We start from the raw sequence: 16795 nt of genomic DNA, 5'->3' as shown, positions 1-16795 counted from the left end.
CCCCCCCCCCCCCCTGCAGTTGTGTTCCCTATCAGATGAGATCACTGAGGCTGTTATCAAAGCACTTGGTAAATCCCCAGGTACCTTCTGATAACAGATGGATTCCCTTATATTTCCTTCTGTATGGGGGCAGGGCCTATGCTTGTTTTATGTACCACTGTGTAGTATACACAGTGTCTAGAGTGTAGCAGATCCTCAAATACCTTCCGATGACTGGCATTTCTCTGTACCAGGAATTGGCCAACTTGCTTCCCTCCATTTGCAACTTCCCATTGCCTGACCAGGGTCCCAGGCACAGAAACAAAGTTACATGTTTTATTCCTTATTCTTGAAAGAAACATGCTATTTTAAGGTTGTGATTTGTCCTAGTTTGAATTCCCTGTGAATCAGACCTTGAGGAAAGGATTTGCAGTTCATTTCGGAGGTGATCCCAGGAAACACTGGTAACGGAGTAGGAAACCGAGATAGGGAATAGAAGTCAGCCCACGAATGTTGTAAGCTAAAAATAAAATCTAAAGCTTCCCACTGACTAAAGGACCCCCTCTTGGCCAAGGGGACCCCAGAGAAACCCTCAAAACTGAATTCCCAGCCATGATAGAATGGAAGGTCAGATATGCTTTGTTATACCCCCTCCGCTGGATGGTTTAGACACAACTGACCAGCACGAATGTTAAAATAGAGATCACAGACTGAGGGAACAGACGCTTTGTGGCAATATTCTTTGTAGCATTGTAGTCTTCTCCATAGTGATATGACAATCTTTTGTTATATTTATTCCCAGGTACTATTTTTAAATGCTGTTATACATTTTTACAGCTTTATTTTCTTACTTCCTTTTGCTGGTATATAGAAATGTAGGTATCTAGTCTTTTAAATATTGATTTTATTAGCCACTTTGCCAAACTTCTATTATGCATGCCAATTCTTTTGGATTTTCTGTGTATACATTCATATCACTTGTGAGCTGTAAGATGCCAAATTATAAACAGGACCTAAGGCCATGCCAGGCAGGATTAAGTTACGCACTCCTACACTTAAAGAATAAACTATGTTCTAACTGCCGCAAGATTTTTCTTTTTCTTGAGCAGCTAAACAAACACTGGCCTTGAGTGTCTGAAGCAATTGCAGCTTCACCAAGTGTTGACTGACTCCAGCCCATTTTCCACCAGCCATAACTACAGTTTTAACTGGACAAGAGGATTCTAGTAGCTTTCTCCTGGTAAGAGACCAACCACTGTGGACTGGCTCTGGCCCATTTACAGAGATGGTGCATTGTGTGCCTTTGTGTGCCTACTTCACCTTGTCATGTATAGGGCCTAACTGTAATGCATTTAAATGTTAAGTCCCCACCCCAAGGTGTAACACGCATGTTTAACATGCATGCATCAGGACTGCCTTCATGAATATTCATGGATCCATCTGTAGCCTGTTGAATATGTATACTTGACCAACCCATTCAACTTAAATTCCTGTCTTACTCTTCCTTCCCTAGAAGTGCCTGCCTCTGGTCTTTGCTGGAGGATACGCTTTCTAACCTGCAGAATGACCACCTTGAAGGCTGTAACCCTTTGTAAGAAATAGTCTCCTTTCCAAATGCATGAAGACCCTGTGATTTTTTAGTTAGCCATAATAAGCAAAACACTACTGTGTGTTACTAGAGTTTGATCCCTCTGCAGTACTCCACCTGACAGTTGAGGGAACTGAGATATTTGTACACCAACTACTACCAGTTATTGGTTATGGGCTGCACTGGGGCTGTGTTATTTTCCCTGCTCTTCTAGAATGCCATGCACAGGTGAGTAAAGCTGGCTCTGGTGGCCAGAAGACCCTAAAAAGGGCAGGTGCTGACATGACAATAGGAAGTCAGGCCAGCAAGCACTAAAGAGCAAAATGATATGTGTGGGACATAGAAGATATCTGCTACAAGACACTTTTGCGGGTAATGAATGGGGAAGATATGCATGAGGGCAAGGTGAGGATCCTAAGTAGTAAATGTAATGTGGAGTTGATTAAAACAGAACTAGAATGATGTTTGGCAACCTGTAACCTTCCTGGTCGTCCAAGCTGCCAATCCTTGTATTTGGCTTAAAATCAGACTGGGCTTTGTCTTAAAAACTTCTTTTTAATATGTTTTACTGTTTCCCTATCTCTTCTGCATGCAGTTCGTAGGCATTAAAAAGGTTACTACGGGTGCTAATGATGAATTTGAATTTGACTTTGCTGAAAGATTCCATGAAGATTCATTTTCATCTCAGTAGGAATCTCAAACTGTTCCTCTGTCTTCCCAGAAGTACCCTCCAGCTCTAAAATTACGTGATGCTATCACAGATGCCAGGACTCTAGTAACAATTCTGCTAAAATGAATATAGTGTCTTAGATTAGAAGTTGTTAAAAATGTCATCAAATCTGGACTCTAAACTTTAAAAATTTATACTAATAACATTCAGAGTATGTTCATGCCTATGATTCTACAGACCTGCACTTCCTATTGGGCAGTATTGTTTTCTAGGTGAACTTGACTCCTACACCCAGGTATAGATCTCAGAAGACAAACTTTAAAAGGTATTAGCAATAGTTTATTGAATATATTAACTGACAACTGTGGTTAATAAAACTAATATTTTAATAACTTCATTTTTAAGTGTTTATAAATATAAAGTGTATTTCACTCAGTTTCTTTTCTACCAGTTGGAATTGTAATTAAAATATGTTAAAGTTCTTCACATTCATTCACACAATTGCACTCCAGAAATGGTCAAATGCAGTAGCTTATCTGCATTACATTTGCCAGGGTATATGCTGAATGTTTTGCTTTCCCCTTCTTAAGACACTGAGAAAAAAAAGTTGTATGAAATAGGCATTAGTTTTCCTCTTTTTTATAAAGTCCAAAATTCTCTACCAAAATTCCTTTATCTTTTTAGGTTAAAATAAGTGAATAAGTTTCGTTTGTTTTTATGATCCAGTCAGCAAGATTCCCACTGGTATGTTACATCATTTTCTTGAAGCTGATTATGTGGCACAGTCCATAGTCTGCCTTGACTTTGACAGTTCTCGTTTCAGTTGTTCAAAGCACACAAACATAATGACGTTCCAGGATCCAAGTCGCAAGAAGGAAGGTACCAACCTAGAAAAGTGCATGTCATCGTTCGATTAGTTTGTTTGAGATTCTTTTATTTTTATTTTTATTTTTTGAGATGAGGCTTCACCCTGTCACCCAGGCTGGAATGCAGTAGCACAATCATAGCTCACTGCAACCTAAAACTCCTGGGCTTAAGTGATCCTCCCACCTCAGCCTTCCGGAGTAACTGGGACTAGAGACTGCACCACCACACTCAGCCTGAAATTCTTAAAGTGATTATAGCAGGTTATGCTTCTCATTTTGCCACTCCTCAAGTGAAGATGCTTAAAAGTACATATTCTTCATCTTTCTCTCCTCTGCTGAAAATAAATTTTCCTTTAGATGTCCTATATTACTTCAAAACAACACAGCCCTAATGATCACATCTATACAAATCCACAAATATCCTTCACTCCCAAAACATGTCTTCTCTTCTCTGACATGAACTTTTCAAAACTCTTTCCTTGTTTGAGGGAAGGGGAATTTTGCTTGTTTTGCTTTGCTTTCTGAATGGGAGGTAGGAAACTTAGAAGGGGGAAGGAAGAAGAGAAACCAAAGAAGTATTGAGTAGAGTCAAGAAATCAATGCTGTCTCAATCTTGACAATTCTTAAATGTCAAGAAATTGTTAAATGTTTAAATGGCTTTTATTGTTTAACCTATAAAAAACACCCCTCTGCCCCAATTTTTTTCCTTCAAGTCTCTTAACATGTTTCTCTTCACTTCTCAATGTGGGGTATTTTATTGCCCAAAAAAACCCACAACATTACATTTCAGTAGCATTAAGTACATACACATTGTGTGTAACCATCACCACTATCCATCTCTAGAACCTTTTTGTCACCCCAAAAAGAAACTATCCATTAAACAGCTCCCCATTTTTTCCTACCTCCAGCCCCTCGTAACTTCTATTCTTTCTGTCTCTATGAATTTGACTACTCTAGGTACCTCATTTAAGTGTAATCATACAGTATTTGTCCTTTTGTGTCTGGCTTATTTCACTTAGCATAATGTTTTCAAGGTTCATCTATGTTGTAGTATTTCTCCCCCAAAAGGTTTTTAAATTTGAAAAAAATAAAATTATTAAATGGTGAATGGTTTAATAACTGGTATATCCATTTTAAGTTAATTTTATAAAGAACTTCATTTGTATTAATGTATCGTAAGTACGGATTATGATGAGTTGGAACTTTTTATAAAATGTATATGATACATTCATGCTTAATTTATAAGGCTTGAGGAATGGCCTTACAGTTTAAAAAGGTAATAGAATTTTTTCATTTAACCACTAGTGTAATCCTTGTGGAATATATTGACAGATTACTTAATACTGTATCTTCCTCTTCCTCTTCTTTCTTCTTCTTCTTCTTCTTCTTCTTCTTCTTCTTCTTCTTCTTCTTCTTCTTCTTCTTCTTCTTCTTCTTTCTTCTTTCTTCTTTCTTCTTTCTTCTTTCTTCTCCTTCTCCTTCTCCTTCTCCTTCTCCTTTCTTCTTCTTCTTCCTTCTCCTTCTCCTTCTCCTCCTTCTCCTTCTCCTTCTCCTTCTTCCTCTTTCTTTCTTCTTTTTTGAGACAGGGCCTTGCTCTGTCTCCCAGGCTGGAGTGCAATGGCACAATCATAGCTCACTGAAACCTTGAACTCCTAGGCTCAGGAGATCCTCTTGCCTCAGCTCCCCAAGTAGAGGGATCTATCAATGCGTGCCACCACACTCAGCTAATTTTTCAATTTTTTGTTGAGACAGGGTCTTGCTTTGTTGCCCAGTCTGGGCTCAAGTGATCCTCCTGCCTCCATCTCCCAAAGTGCTGGGATTACAGATGTGAGCCACCACACCGAGCCCATACAATATTTTCTTAGGAAGGTAGTTTCCAATACAACATTGCATTATGGAAATACGTAATCTATTACACAACATTTGTTTCTAGGTGAGTGTAATAATTACCCAAATCACAATTTTCTGCATCACTTTTCTAGATTGGTGATGATGTCTTATCTCTAGTTTTACAATTTTAAAACTTGAGTCCATCAAATTAAATCAAATCAAATCTTGTTCTCTCATAGCTCTCTATTATGATTTGCCTCTACTTTATAGCTCTCTTGCCCAGAGAAGGCAAAATACTGTCTACTTTTCCAATAGATTGGGACCAATGGAAAAGGCACTGATCTTGAATGAGCCTTTGATCAAAGTTGAGAAAATTTTAATATAACGGCTTTTTACTTTCTGGCACAGTGGAATTGGTGGATTCAAGAAATCTGTGGTAAGGAAAAGTCAATACTAAGTATATGAATACTAAGGCTTGTAAGCTAAATGTCAGTTGTTTGACATGAGAGTGTCCCAAAGCACATAGACAGTCAGAACACATTACAGATACACAAGACCACATCTTACCCCTTGAAAAAAGCCGTTGGTCCTTCATTAGTGAACATTTTCATTGCACAGTTGGGCACACTTCTATACTGTCCTGGTGGAGAATTAATAAATCTGGTTTTTACTACATCCACCGGGGAGGACATAGCTGTTGCGCAAAATCCAGCAATAAGAGCCGACACCAAGTGGCAGGGGACGTCATCTAAAATGGATCGGTGAAACAGGTCAACATCAGACTTTTGGGGGCTTGCAATTTAGTTATCTGTCATATCTTTATAAACCTGTTGATAACAGTAGCTCAGTAAAGATGTCTTATAAATAAATAAAATAAGAAAGGTATTGTACTAGAAAAAGAAGGTAAAGAGTAAATGGCTTAATAGATTGTTAACACTTTAGGAAAATAACCTGTTAGTTTCCCTTGTGCCTTTAAGGCCTGCAATAATGCCTAATATATGAGCATCTAATACTGTTTTACTGAAATAAAGTGCAAGGGAAATTTTAATGTCTCTAGAAGTTGTTAGAATATTATTTTTAAGAACCTATCTTGTGGAATTACTTTTTGGATGAGACCACTGATAAACTCCTTGTATAACTAGATCTTTTGGATATAGTGCAGGATGGACTTACCTCCTGAATTCTGCTGTATAAAGAAAAAGATTCTAACAAAAGTCCCATATATTAGTGTTAAATGAGAATAATGCTGACCTAAGATGAAACTGCCTGTTATTTTTGTTGCAAAACATTTCTGTTGTGGCACAACTTCTTAAACTTAATATTTTGGTCTTTTCCTGCTGCTCACAAAGTTATATATAGTTTAAAATTACTTATTTTTAAAAAGAGAAAACTATTAGAGTTAAGGGATTGAGTATAAGGTGGCTGCAGAAGCTCCAAGAGGAAATTCTAAAGGTGCAGACCTGTTTGTTACATGAAATGGGAAGTTACCTGCTAATATGTTGTTTTTCACAAAGGCCTCCTTCATTAGATCATATGTTACTAGCTCTGTACAATTGATGATGACACTTCTCATCAGATTGGGGGTAGTCCCTGGGGAAAAAAAAAAAAAAAGAAAATGTTTACTAACTCTACTTTGTAGTAAGTTGCTAATTGTATGTATGTGCTTTGGTGGTTCTAAAACCCACTTTGAAGTTAGTTACCTTTCCAAAGACCCATCAAGCCTTCCGTTGTTGCTATTATTCTGTATGCGTTATAAGTCCCCGTGTAGCGAGGTTTGATACCGTGGAGATGGCTCTGCGCTTGAAGTCTGACTTTTACAACCTCTGTGGGTTGTCCGATGAATACTGCCACTCCTCCAGTCATTAGACCAGCTAAGATCTTGCTTCCTAAGCTAGGTGTTGCTATCCAGAGAGAAAAAAAAATTATTAAGAAAAAAAAATTAAAGACCTAGAATGCATGTCTTTTTAATTTTCAGTGGTTCATATTTTGTATTTTGTATTTTTTTTTTTTTGATATGGAGTCCTGCTCTGTTATCTAGGCTAGGGTGTAGTAGTGCAATCTTGGCTCACTGCAACCTCCACCTCCTGGGTTCAAGCAATTCTCCTGCCTCAGCCTCCCAAGTAGCTGGGATTATAGGCATATGCCACCACACCCTGCTAATTTGTGTATTTTTAGTAGAGACAGGGTTTCACTGTATTGGCCAGGCTGGTCTTGAACTCCTGGAACCTCAGGTGATCCGCCTGCCTCGGCCTCCCAAAGTGCTAGGATTACAGGTATGAGCCACCACACCTGGCCCATGTTTTTGTATTCTTACAGCTTTTCTACTCCTCTAATGCATGTTCATGTGTTGATCATGTACTAAATGCGTACCAACTCAGAGTAAGGCTAGAAAATGTCAGGTGTCTGAAATTTTTTTAAAAATGAAGACTTTCAAGGAACAAGAAAACACAATGCTTATTTTCACAGTGGTCTGATTTTTTCCTGTGTTCAGCTTGGTTCTTTCTTATATTTAGCTCTCTTTTCATTATTATCCGACTATGAGGAGGCACCCGTCACCAATGAGGCTTGATCTTTCTCCCATGAAGGATAATGTTAATTATGGGACTTGGTGGCCTTAGAAGAAACCCAGTGGACAAGCTGCACCAATATGGGCCATCAACTAGTGTTAGGCTACAACATGGGAAGGGAACAAAAATAAGACAGGCGAGAAGAAAGTGATTTTTGTCTTAAAATTTTGAAAAAATTAGCTTATGTTGCTCAAGACAGATATCACTAAATACAAATAGTCTTGAAGCCCAATATTCATTTCTATCATTAAGTAAATATAAAATTATGGTTCAGCAACATTTACTCAGCAAAGACTTTCTCAGTCATTCTAATTCAGTTTCCTAATCTGTCAAACAGGGATAATAATATCTACCTCCTCGAGTTGTGTGAGTTAAATAATACTGATAAAGAGCTTACACTGTCTAGCACAAAGAAAATCCACAAAACTGGCAGCAATTTTTAAATCACTATTGTGATTGTACTCTTCTCATCATGCTTTAGCAGGAGCTGGGCATATGATTGACAGCTGTCTTTTAATTGGCAATATCATATGATTACAAATGCCTTCACTTTTAGCTCACATTTGTAATGCATTGCACTACAATGTAGTGTATCTTAATGTACTCATCCTATCCTCCAATCTCCAACTTTCAAATCCCTCTCTTCACTTCTCAGTCAAGCTTCCTGGAAAAGAGGCTATGTATTTTTTTTTTCAAGAACTAAAATTTATTTACAAAATATATTGTTTGTCTTTACTTCTCAGACCCATTTCTTCCTCAGTCCCCTACAATATAGCTTATACCCCACTACTCTGCTGAAGATGTTTTTACTAGAAAATCAGTGAGCTTCTATTTGTTATGTACAATGATCACTTTTCAGTCCTTTCCACACTCTCTGCTGTTTGACCCTATTGATAGTCCCTGCTGTGACTTCCTGGAATCTAGCCCAGACTTTTCTCCTAAACTCATGTGCCTACTGGACATTACCTGTTGACATGGGCTAAACCAAATTTCTTGTGTTCCCCCTAAGACAGCTTCTATACATCCTCCCTCAATAAAGGGTATCTTTAACCAGAAACTTGGAAGTCATCTTGTATTTCTACCTGTCCCTTATGCCTTACTTCTATTTGTTCACCAATTCAATTCAATTATACTTTCTTGGTCTTTCTGATTGACTTCTCTTTTTCCCTATTGCCAGTGCTTTAGGGCATACCCTGATCAGTTCTTGCTTTCTAACTTACCTCTCTTTCTTACTCCTTTTACATATATACTCTATCTGCTGCCAAAGTGATCTTTTGAAAATGTAAATTGTTTATGCCACTCCCCTGCTTAACATTTTTACAGTGACTTCCCACCAGGGTAAGGATAAAATCCAAACTCCTTAGCATCGCCTGCAAGGCCTTCTGTGATCTGGCTCCTTCCTGCCTCTGTGGCTTCACCCCTCCTTTCTCACCAACATGTCCTCCCTGTGCTATGTTCACTCTACTCCTCACTGAGTCTTTGTGCATGACCTTCACTCTACTTGGAAGGTCTTTCTCACCCCTTTGCCTGGATCACTCCTGCTGGCCTTTCAGAATTGATCCAGATATTAACTCTTCAAGAAAATCTCACAGGACCATGCCTCCATGGCTAGGTTAAATAGTTCTGTTTAATATGGCCACCATCTTGTAATTACAGTTAGTCATGTGCTGCATATGTGATGGTGGTCCCATAAGACTAGAACAGAGCTGGAAAATTCCTATCATCTAGTGACATCCCAGGCACCATAAGGTTGTCATGTAATGCGTTACCTTTTCTATTTTTAGGTACACAAACACTTAACTGTTATACAACAATTGCCTGTAGTATTCCATACCAACAGTCTGCATAGGTTTGTAGCCTAGGAGCAATAAATTATACCATATACACTAGGTGTGGCTATGCCATCTAAGTTTGTGTAAGTGCTCTCTGTGATGTTCATACAACAACCAATTTGCCTCTTAACTCATTTCTGAGAATATATCCCCATCATTAAGTGAAGTAGGACTGTATTATAATACAGCATGTGTCATGGTGTTGCTGGAAGTCAGGGACCCCAAACGGAGGGACCGGCTGGAGCCACAGCAGAGGAACATAAATTGTGAAGATTTCATGGACATTTATCAGTTCCCAAATAATACTCTTATAATTTCTTATGCCTGTCTTACTTTAATCTCTTAATCCTGTTATCTTCATAAGCTGAGGATGTACGTCACCTCAGGACCCTGTGATGATTGTGTTAACCACACAATCTGATTGTGAGACATGTATGTTTGAACAATATGAAATCTGATTGTAAAATGTGTGTTTGAACAATATGAAATCAGTGCACCTTGAAAAAGAACAGAATAACAGCAATTTTAGGGAACAAGGCAAGACAACCATAAGGTCTGACTGCCTGTGGGGTCGGGCAAAAGAGGCATATTTTCTTCTTACAGAGAGCCTATAAATGGACGTGCAAGTAGGATAGATATCACTAAATTCTTTTCATAGCAAGGAATATACTATTAAGACCCTAGGAAAAGAATTGCATTATTTGGGGAGGTCTATAAACAGCCGCTCTGGGAGTGTCTGTCCTGTGCAGTTGAGATAAGGACTGAAATACACCCTGGTCTCCTGCAGTACCCTCAGGCTCACTAGGGTGGGGAAAAACCCCACCCTGGTGAATTTGAGGTCAGACTGGTTCTCTGCTCTCGGACTCTGTTTTCTGTTAAGATGTTTATCAAAACAATACGTGTGTGTTTGAACAATATGAAATCAGTGCACCTTGAAAAGAACAGAATAACAGCAATTTTAGGGAACAAGGCAAGACAACCATAAGGTCTGACTGCCTGTGGGGTCGGGCAAAAGAGGCATATTTTCTTCTTACAGAGAGCCTATAAATGGACGTGCAAGTAGGATAGATATCACTAAATTCTTTTCATAGCAAGGAATATACTATTAAGACCCTAGGAAAAGAATTGCATTATTTGGGGAGGTCTATAAACAGCCGCTCTGGGAGTGTCTGTCCTGTGCAGTTGAGATAAGGACTGAAATACACCCTGGTCTCCTGCAGTACCCTCAGGCTCACTAGGGTGGGGAAAAACCCCACCCTGGTGAATTTGAGGTCAGACTGGTTCTCTGCTCTCGAACTCTGTTTTCTGTTGTTTAAGATGTTTATCAAGACAATACGTGCACAGCTGAACATAGACCCTCATCAGTAATTCTAATTTTGCCCTTTGCCTTGTGCTCTTTATTGGCCTCAGAAGCATGTGATCTTTGTGACCTACTCTCTGTTTGTACACCCCCTCCCCTTTTGAAGTCCTGAATAAAAACCTCTGGTTTTGCGGCTCAGGTGGGCATCATGGACCTACTGATATATGTCACCCCTGGTTCCCTAGCTGTAAAATTCCTCTCTTTCTACTCTTTCTCTTTATTTCTCAGACCAGCCGACACTTAGGGAAAATAGAAAGAATCTATGTTGAAATACTGGGGGTGGGTTCCTCCAATATCATGGAATATAGTCATCTATTCACTTCTCCCCACACCCCCCTTACTGTCAACTGTAAACTCTGTCCAGAGACACATCTGCCATCTAAACATCTAACATAGTTACTGGCACATGGCAGTTCAATAAAGCCTACTAAATAAACTGAATCTATGTAACATAGAACACTGCCAACATATATCCTATTAATTTGGTGCCCAAAGTCCGCAACAATTGATAGAACAGTCAATCTGTGAAGAAAACCACCAGAACGAGCACTTGAGCTCCTTTGTGTTTCCTCTCTTGTACATCTATAAATATCAAAATGCAGTTTTGATCTAGTAACATACAGATTTATCTTCACTTTGAAAGTACTTGTGTGGATAAGTATAATTTACATATTTGTATAGACAATATTTACAAATTATCCCATAAAGGTACAGTATTGAAGGTTACTCACAGCAGAATTGATGAAATCTACAAGATGGATTTCACTTAATATATTCATTTTGTCATCAGCACATCTTCTCTCTGGCTTGTCTGCTCCACATGAAAGTGCCTCTCATGTTGATTAGCTGTGTGATTTTGTGCATGTTACTTAACTGCCCTGATACTCAGCTAACAGTTTTTACTCACAGCATTGTTGTGCGGTTTGAATGATGGACAGAATCATATGTGAAGTGTAGAAGGCAGTAGAGAACAGGGTTAAGAGCCTGGAGTCCGAGGCCAGACTGCCTGGGTTTGAACCCTGGCTCTGTCCCCTCCCAGCTGTGTGACCTTGGGCAAGTGATGAATTGCTCTGTGTTCAGTTTTCCCATCTGCCAACGGATAATGATACTAGTACCCTTCCAGTTGTAATGTATCTGAAGCACTTAGAACAGTGTCTCATTCATAGTAAGCCCTCAAATAAATACTAAAGTGACAGGAATTCTTAAAGTGCACTTGCACTCAGGAAATATGTTTCTTTTTCCTTTTCCCATAAACAAACTCCCTACAGCATTCGTCCATTTTTTCTGGTCTGGTCTTCCCTGGACCTTATGAGGAACCTCTTAAAAGGAAATATGTCTTTTCCTGTCCTTTCAACTCTCCTCACCGAGTCTGGCTTTCTTTGCTTCAAACAGAAGGTTTTGAACTTTGTTGCATACTCAAATGATGAGGGAAGCTTGCGGAAACACAGATACTCTGGTTTCTAGCCTGAGGATTCAGACTCAGAGGACCATGGTAGTCCTTGTCTGGATTTCTGACAAGCTCCATAGATGTTTCTGATATATTTCCCTGTTTGGAGAACTTTAAGTTAAACATTATTCTGTAGCTCATTCATATTCTCCAGATGGAGATCCAAATTAGGTACAAAACTTCCATGACTGGGTGACTTTTTAAAAGTATAAACCTGCATCTAAAATGTCAATTTTGCATACTTTTTTCTTTCTATGAACAATGAGCTAATATTTGGGGAAGGGAGAGAGTTCAAATATGAATGTTTTCTCGCCAATTTGTTATGAAAACCACTCCTCGATGTGTTACATTTTTTGGAACAGAGCAGAGCCCAAGGTTTTTCTGCCCCTCCCAGGAATGTTCACGGCTTACTTTCTTTGCCTGCGGTGAGGAACTCCTGGACCATGTCATAGAGGCCGATCCTGAGAGAGGTGGAGCTGATTTGTCTCTGAAGCCCCGCAGGCAGCCCGCTGTAGAGTTTCAGCCGCCCTTCTGTTTTGACCAGAGTGGTGATTGTTCCCAGGACACCTTTATACCTAATAGCACTGGACGTCGGGCGTTCGCCTTGGACCTGGAATTAAGAAAGGTGGAGATCAGAAGGGAGCGAACACTGAGTTCACTCTTAAGCCAAGATTTCCCCCACCGTGTTCCTATTTTCCATTTCTTTTCTCAGCAACATCCCCCATCCACCTCCCTCTACCCCGTGTGTGTGTGTGTGTGTGCACGTGTGTGTGTGTGTTCGCGAGCGCACAGATTGGGGAGGCTGGCTACAATGCACATTTTGAACCTCCCCTCCCCATGAACTCTCCAGAACCCCTAGGGCAGTAGGATAGGACAGAACCCCGAAGAATCAAAGAAAGGAAAAAGCACTTGACTAGTAAACTCAGGAGAAGCCAATATTTTCAGCTCTTAGAATACTAAGTGCACCCTAAATTTTGGGAGAATTTGGTAATAGTCATGGTCAACCCATCCTCTGTGGCCCTCGTGGTTCTTCAGTGAATCCCAGAAAAAGTTCCAGTTTCCCATCCTAAAGCACCAGCCCTGGGACAAGGCCAGACTGCTTTGGAAGGGCACTTACCCTACCTAGAAACAGTGGTTACACCAAAGCAGAGAATAAATGGAATGCACTCAACAGCATCCCCTCTGCCCTGAGAGCACTCGTCATACCCCTCTGGCTGGCTACCTGGAGCCGGACTTTGGCCGTGTCCAGCGGGAAGGTGATCACGTCCGCTAAGCACGCCGCTATTCCAGCTGAGAAGAGCTGGATCCCCAGGGTCGGGTGCACGTCCGAGGCTGTCAGGCCCCCCATCTTCACTCAGAGACTGGAGATGCAGAGGAAAAGGGTTCCAGCCCCGAAGGTGTGGGAAGTTTCTTTCCCTTGCTCTTAACGCCTGTCTCCCGGGCAGCGAAACCCGCCTTCTGTTTTTTGAACTCCCCACCGGGCAGCTGAGGTGCAGAGGCTGCTGCTCCAGACGAAGCGCGGCGTTGGGGGCCGAGTCCCCGGGTCCCCTCCTCCCCAGCCTAGGGCCAGCAGGACCCTCTGCGCCCCGGTCTTCCTCTGGGACTTATATAGCTGGGCCGCTCCAGGGCTGGGCCGCGCGAGGCGTGGGACCTGGCGGGGGCGTGTCCGGGAGCACCGGCTCCCTCCCATTCCCATCCTCGCCCGGCGCCTCGGGAGCCCGGCTTCTCTCCCCAAAAGCCCTAGGCGGGTCCCTGGTTGTCTGCGCCCGGCACTCCGCGCGTCGGAGGGAGGGCGCACCGCGGCGGTCAGCACCTCCACACGCGCCTCACCTTCTGTCACCCTTTGCTGCGCACCTTTGGCTGGGGCTTTCGGAAACCAGCAGGATACCAGAGACCTTAGCAAAAGGTCCTGCCAAGCTGGAGCTCTCCCAGGAGAAAGAGCTAGGCACTCTCCCATTCCTCCGACTCCTCAGACATCTTGCAGGCACCTTGCAGCCTTCTCTGCTTCCTCTTCCTCTCGTTTAAACTTCTCATCCTCCTGCCTCCGGATTCCTTCTCTTCCCACTACCAATTTCAGACTTGGAAGAATCCCACACAGGAACCAAGAACACTCTGAACTTGTCAAAGAAAGCGTTTCGTTTCATCACTTTTTGAGAGAAGATGTCAAAAGAGGAAATAGACACACTAGAAAGCAAATAGTACATTGCTAAAGCATATACAAAATGAGATACCACTTGTTCCTTCTAATTACATTTCTTAGAGGGTGCAGTGGAAAAGACAGGGCAGGTTGCTTGGCTCCTGGTGCAGCTCTCCAGCTTACCAACTCTGTGAACTTGGGAAAGTCATCTGCACTCCAGCTTTTATTTTCAGCAGTGTGAAATGTGGTTCCAGAGCTAGCCCAGGTCTGAAATCTTCCTGCTAACTTACCTATAATGATGTAATGTGTGTTGGTTGTGTGGCCTTTCCTAGTTCAATTGTTGTGCAAATTTTATTTTCAATGTTTATTCTTGTGAAAACTTAAAAAAAAATCTTTTAAAAAACAGTGGGAAATAATAGGAAACAGGAGAAAGAGGGAAATGGGCAAGGTCAGGTCCCACCTTCCAGAATCTCTCAGATGAACCAAAGATCCGTTTGATATTACCAGAATCCACATCCAGCTATCTAGGGCTCAGGTACTCAACCCTGACTTAAGCCCCCCAAAAGACTCAGTGGAAGTGAGAGTCATCTCCTCCAGGAGCAGGGGAAATAAGACATGAATAAAGAATAATCTCCAATCCCTCTCTAAGTAAAGGTTGTGTACTGGGCAAGAAGCCAGTCCTAAGGCACTTCCAAGGGAGGTCAGGCTTACAGAGCTTCCCTGAAAAAGGCAATGTTGACCTGACCTGGTAGCCTCTGAAAAAATTAGAAAGAAGAAGGAGTGAGCGAGGTTCCCCCTCTGCAAACACTTGTTGAAATAAAGATCAACTGAGGCAAATAAGTGGCATGCATGCAGGCAAAGATGTTGAGGAAAGCACGTCGCATATATAGAGTGCATTGTGTTGGCCTGACTGACTGGGAAATTGGGTGACGAGGAAGAAAGAGAGAGGTAGGGCAAGAAGTTGGTGAGGGATGAGGCTGTAGAAGCCAAATGAGAAGCAAAGCCTATAAATCCATTATGAGTGTAGATTCATGTTATCACCTGTGTAGTGCTTTATGGACTATGAAGTGTTCTCACATGTCACATTTAATATGATAGACAATACAGCTTTATGAATGATTAGATGTGGAGTCAAAGATGACTCTGTTTAAGAACATGGGTTGCAAACTTAGTGATGGTACCAACAGATTGTCATGAGACAGTTGGTAAGGGGGTGGATTTTAGGGGTAAGAAGATTAAACCAGTTTTTAAAGTCTTAGAATTATTTGGAGAGAATACTGTTGATATCTAGATAGAGAGCCTAGGAAGCTGCATCTAACATACTAAAAGAGCAAGAAATAGAGCTGGGAGGTATTTGGTGGTCATGATATGGATGCAATGAAAGGGGCATGCTTTACATAGGAAAATGGGACTAGTCCAATAGGACTAGGAAAAGAGTTCAAAGGCCAAATGATAGGGGGACCCAGAGCCAGAGTTATAGTCTGGAAAGAATGGCCTTGTCAAAGGTAGAGTGAGAACAAGAAACTGTAACATATCCAGTGATACAACTGGTATTTAAGGATATGATTAAATAAAGATTGGGTCTTGACCAGTGTCAAGTTTAGAAAAAATGTCAAGAGGACAAAAACAAAGGAAAACCTACTGGATTTGACTCTAAGATCGTTGGTGATCTTAGGAGTACAACTATGATGGAGTTGTTAGGTTGTGAGGCTGATGGCTAAGCAGTGGTTAAGAATGTTGGTATAGTATGACTAAAATGTAGAAGAGGAGACTTTATTCCTTGCTGACTCTAGTGAACCTCTGCTATCAACAGGTTCATTCTCAATCCTCACCCCAAAGCTACCCATGAATCTTTCTTAGTGGTTCTATCTGTAGTAGTTTTAAAACATAATTTCAAATCCATCACATTCCTCCCATCAAAAGATGAGGGTTCATGTGCCTTCCGCTTGCATCTGGCAGGCTTATGAATGCTTTGATCAATAGAATAATACAGAACTGATGCCATGTGGCTTCTGAGTCCAGATTATGAAAGTCCTTGTATCTTCTACTTTACTCACTGCAACATTTGCTCTTGGAGCCCTGGGGCAGCATGTAAGAAAGCAAACTTCTCTGAGCTGTCATGCTGGAGAGGCCCCACATTGTCATCCCTCTTTACCAAGGCACCAGGTACCAGAGTACAGCTATCTTGGACCCTCCAGATAAGCATACCTGCCAGTTGAATACCACCAAGTGATCTCCAATGATGTCAGTAAAACAGAAGAATCGCCTAACTGAACCTTGTCTAAATTCCTGGTCCATAAAATTATGAGATATAATAAAATAATCATTGTATTAAGGTAGCAAAAGATAACTGTAACAACACCTTTACTTGTTTGAGCAGTTGGGAGGGGCATGCATTCTCTCTGTGCCCCATCCTACTTTCACAATGAGGAGTTCAAGGCAGTGGGTGTGTATAGAGTTTTGGATTTGGACTATAATAAGAAGCCACAATACATTTGTAAAGAAGAAGCAAGGTAAAT

The 16795-nt window shown here is 41.1% G+C and overlaps 1 protein-coding gene across 1 annotated transcript; it reads right to left on the bottom strand.

Annotated features, from left to right (window-relative positions):
• Positions 1-3009: 3009 nt before the first annotated feature.
• On the bottom strand, positions 3010-13563 carry UCP1 (uncoupling protein 1). The gene is made up of 6 exons (XM_017873656.1): positions 13362-13563; positions 12551-12749; positions 6634-6834; positions 6422-6523; positions 5501-5681; positions 3010-3124 (listed from the first exon to the last, which is right to left on the bottom strand). The coding sequence occupies exons 1-6, from the start codon at positions 13485-13487 to the stop codon at positions 3010-3012; spliced, it is 924 nt and encodes a 307-aa protein (XP_017729145.1). The 5' UTR covers positions 13488-13563.
• Positions 13564-16795: the final 3232 nt, after the last annotated feature.

The sequence above is a fragment of the Rhinopithecus bieti genome, unplaced genomic scaffold (genome assembly GCF_001698545.2).
Source record: "Rhinopithecus bieti isolate Rb0 unplaced genomic scaffold, ASM169854v2 scaffold_7985, whole genome shotgun sequence".
Lineage (NCBI taxonomy): Eukaryota > Metazoa > Chordata > Mammalia > Primates > Cercopithecidae > Rhinopithecus > Rhinopithecus bieti.
This window is presented reverse-complemented; position numbering and strand designations above follow the sequence as displayed.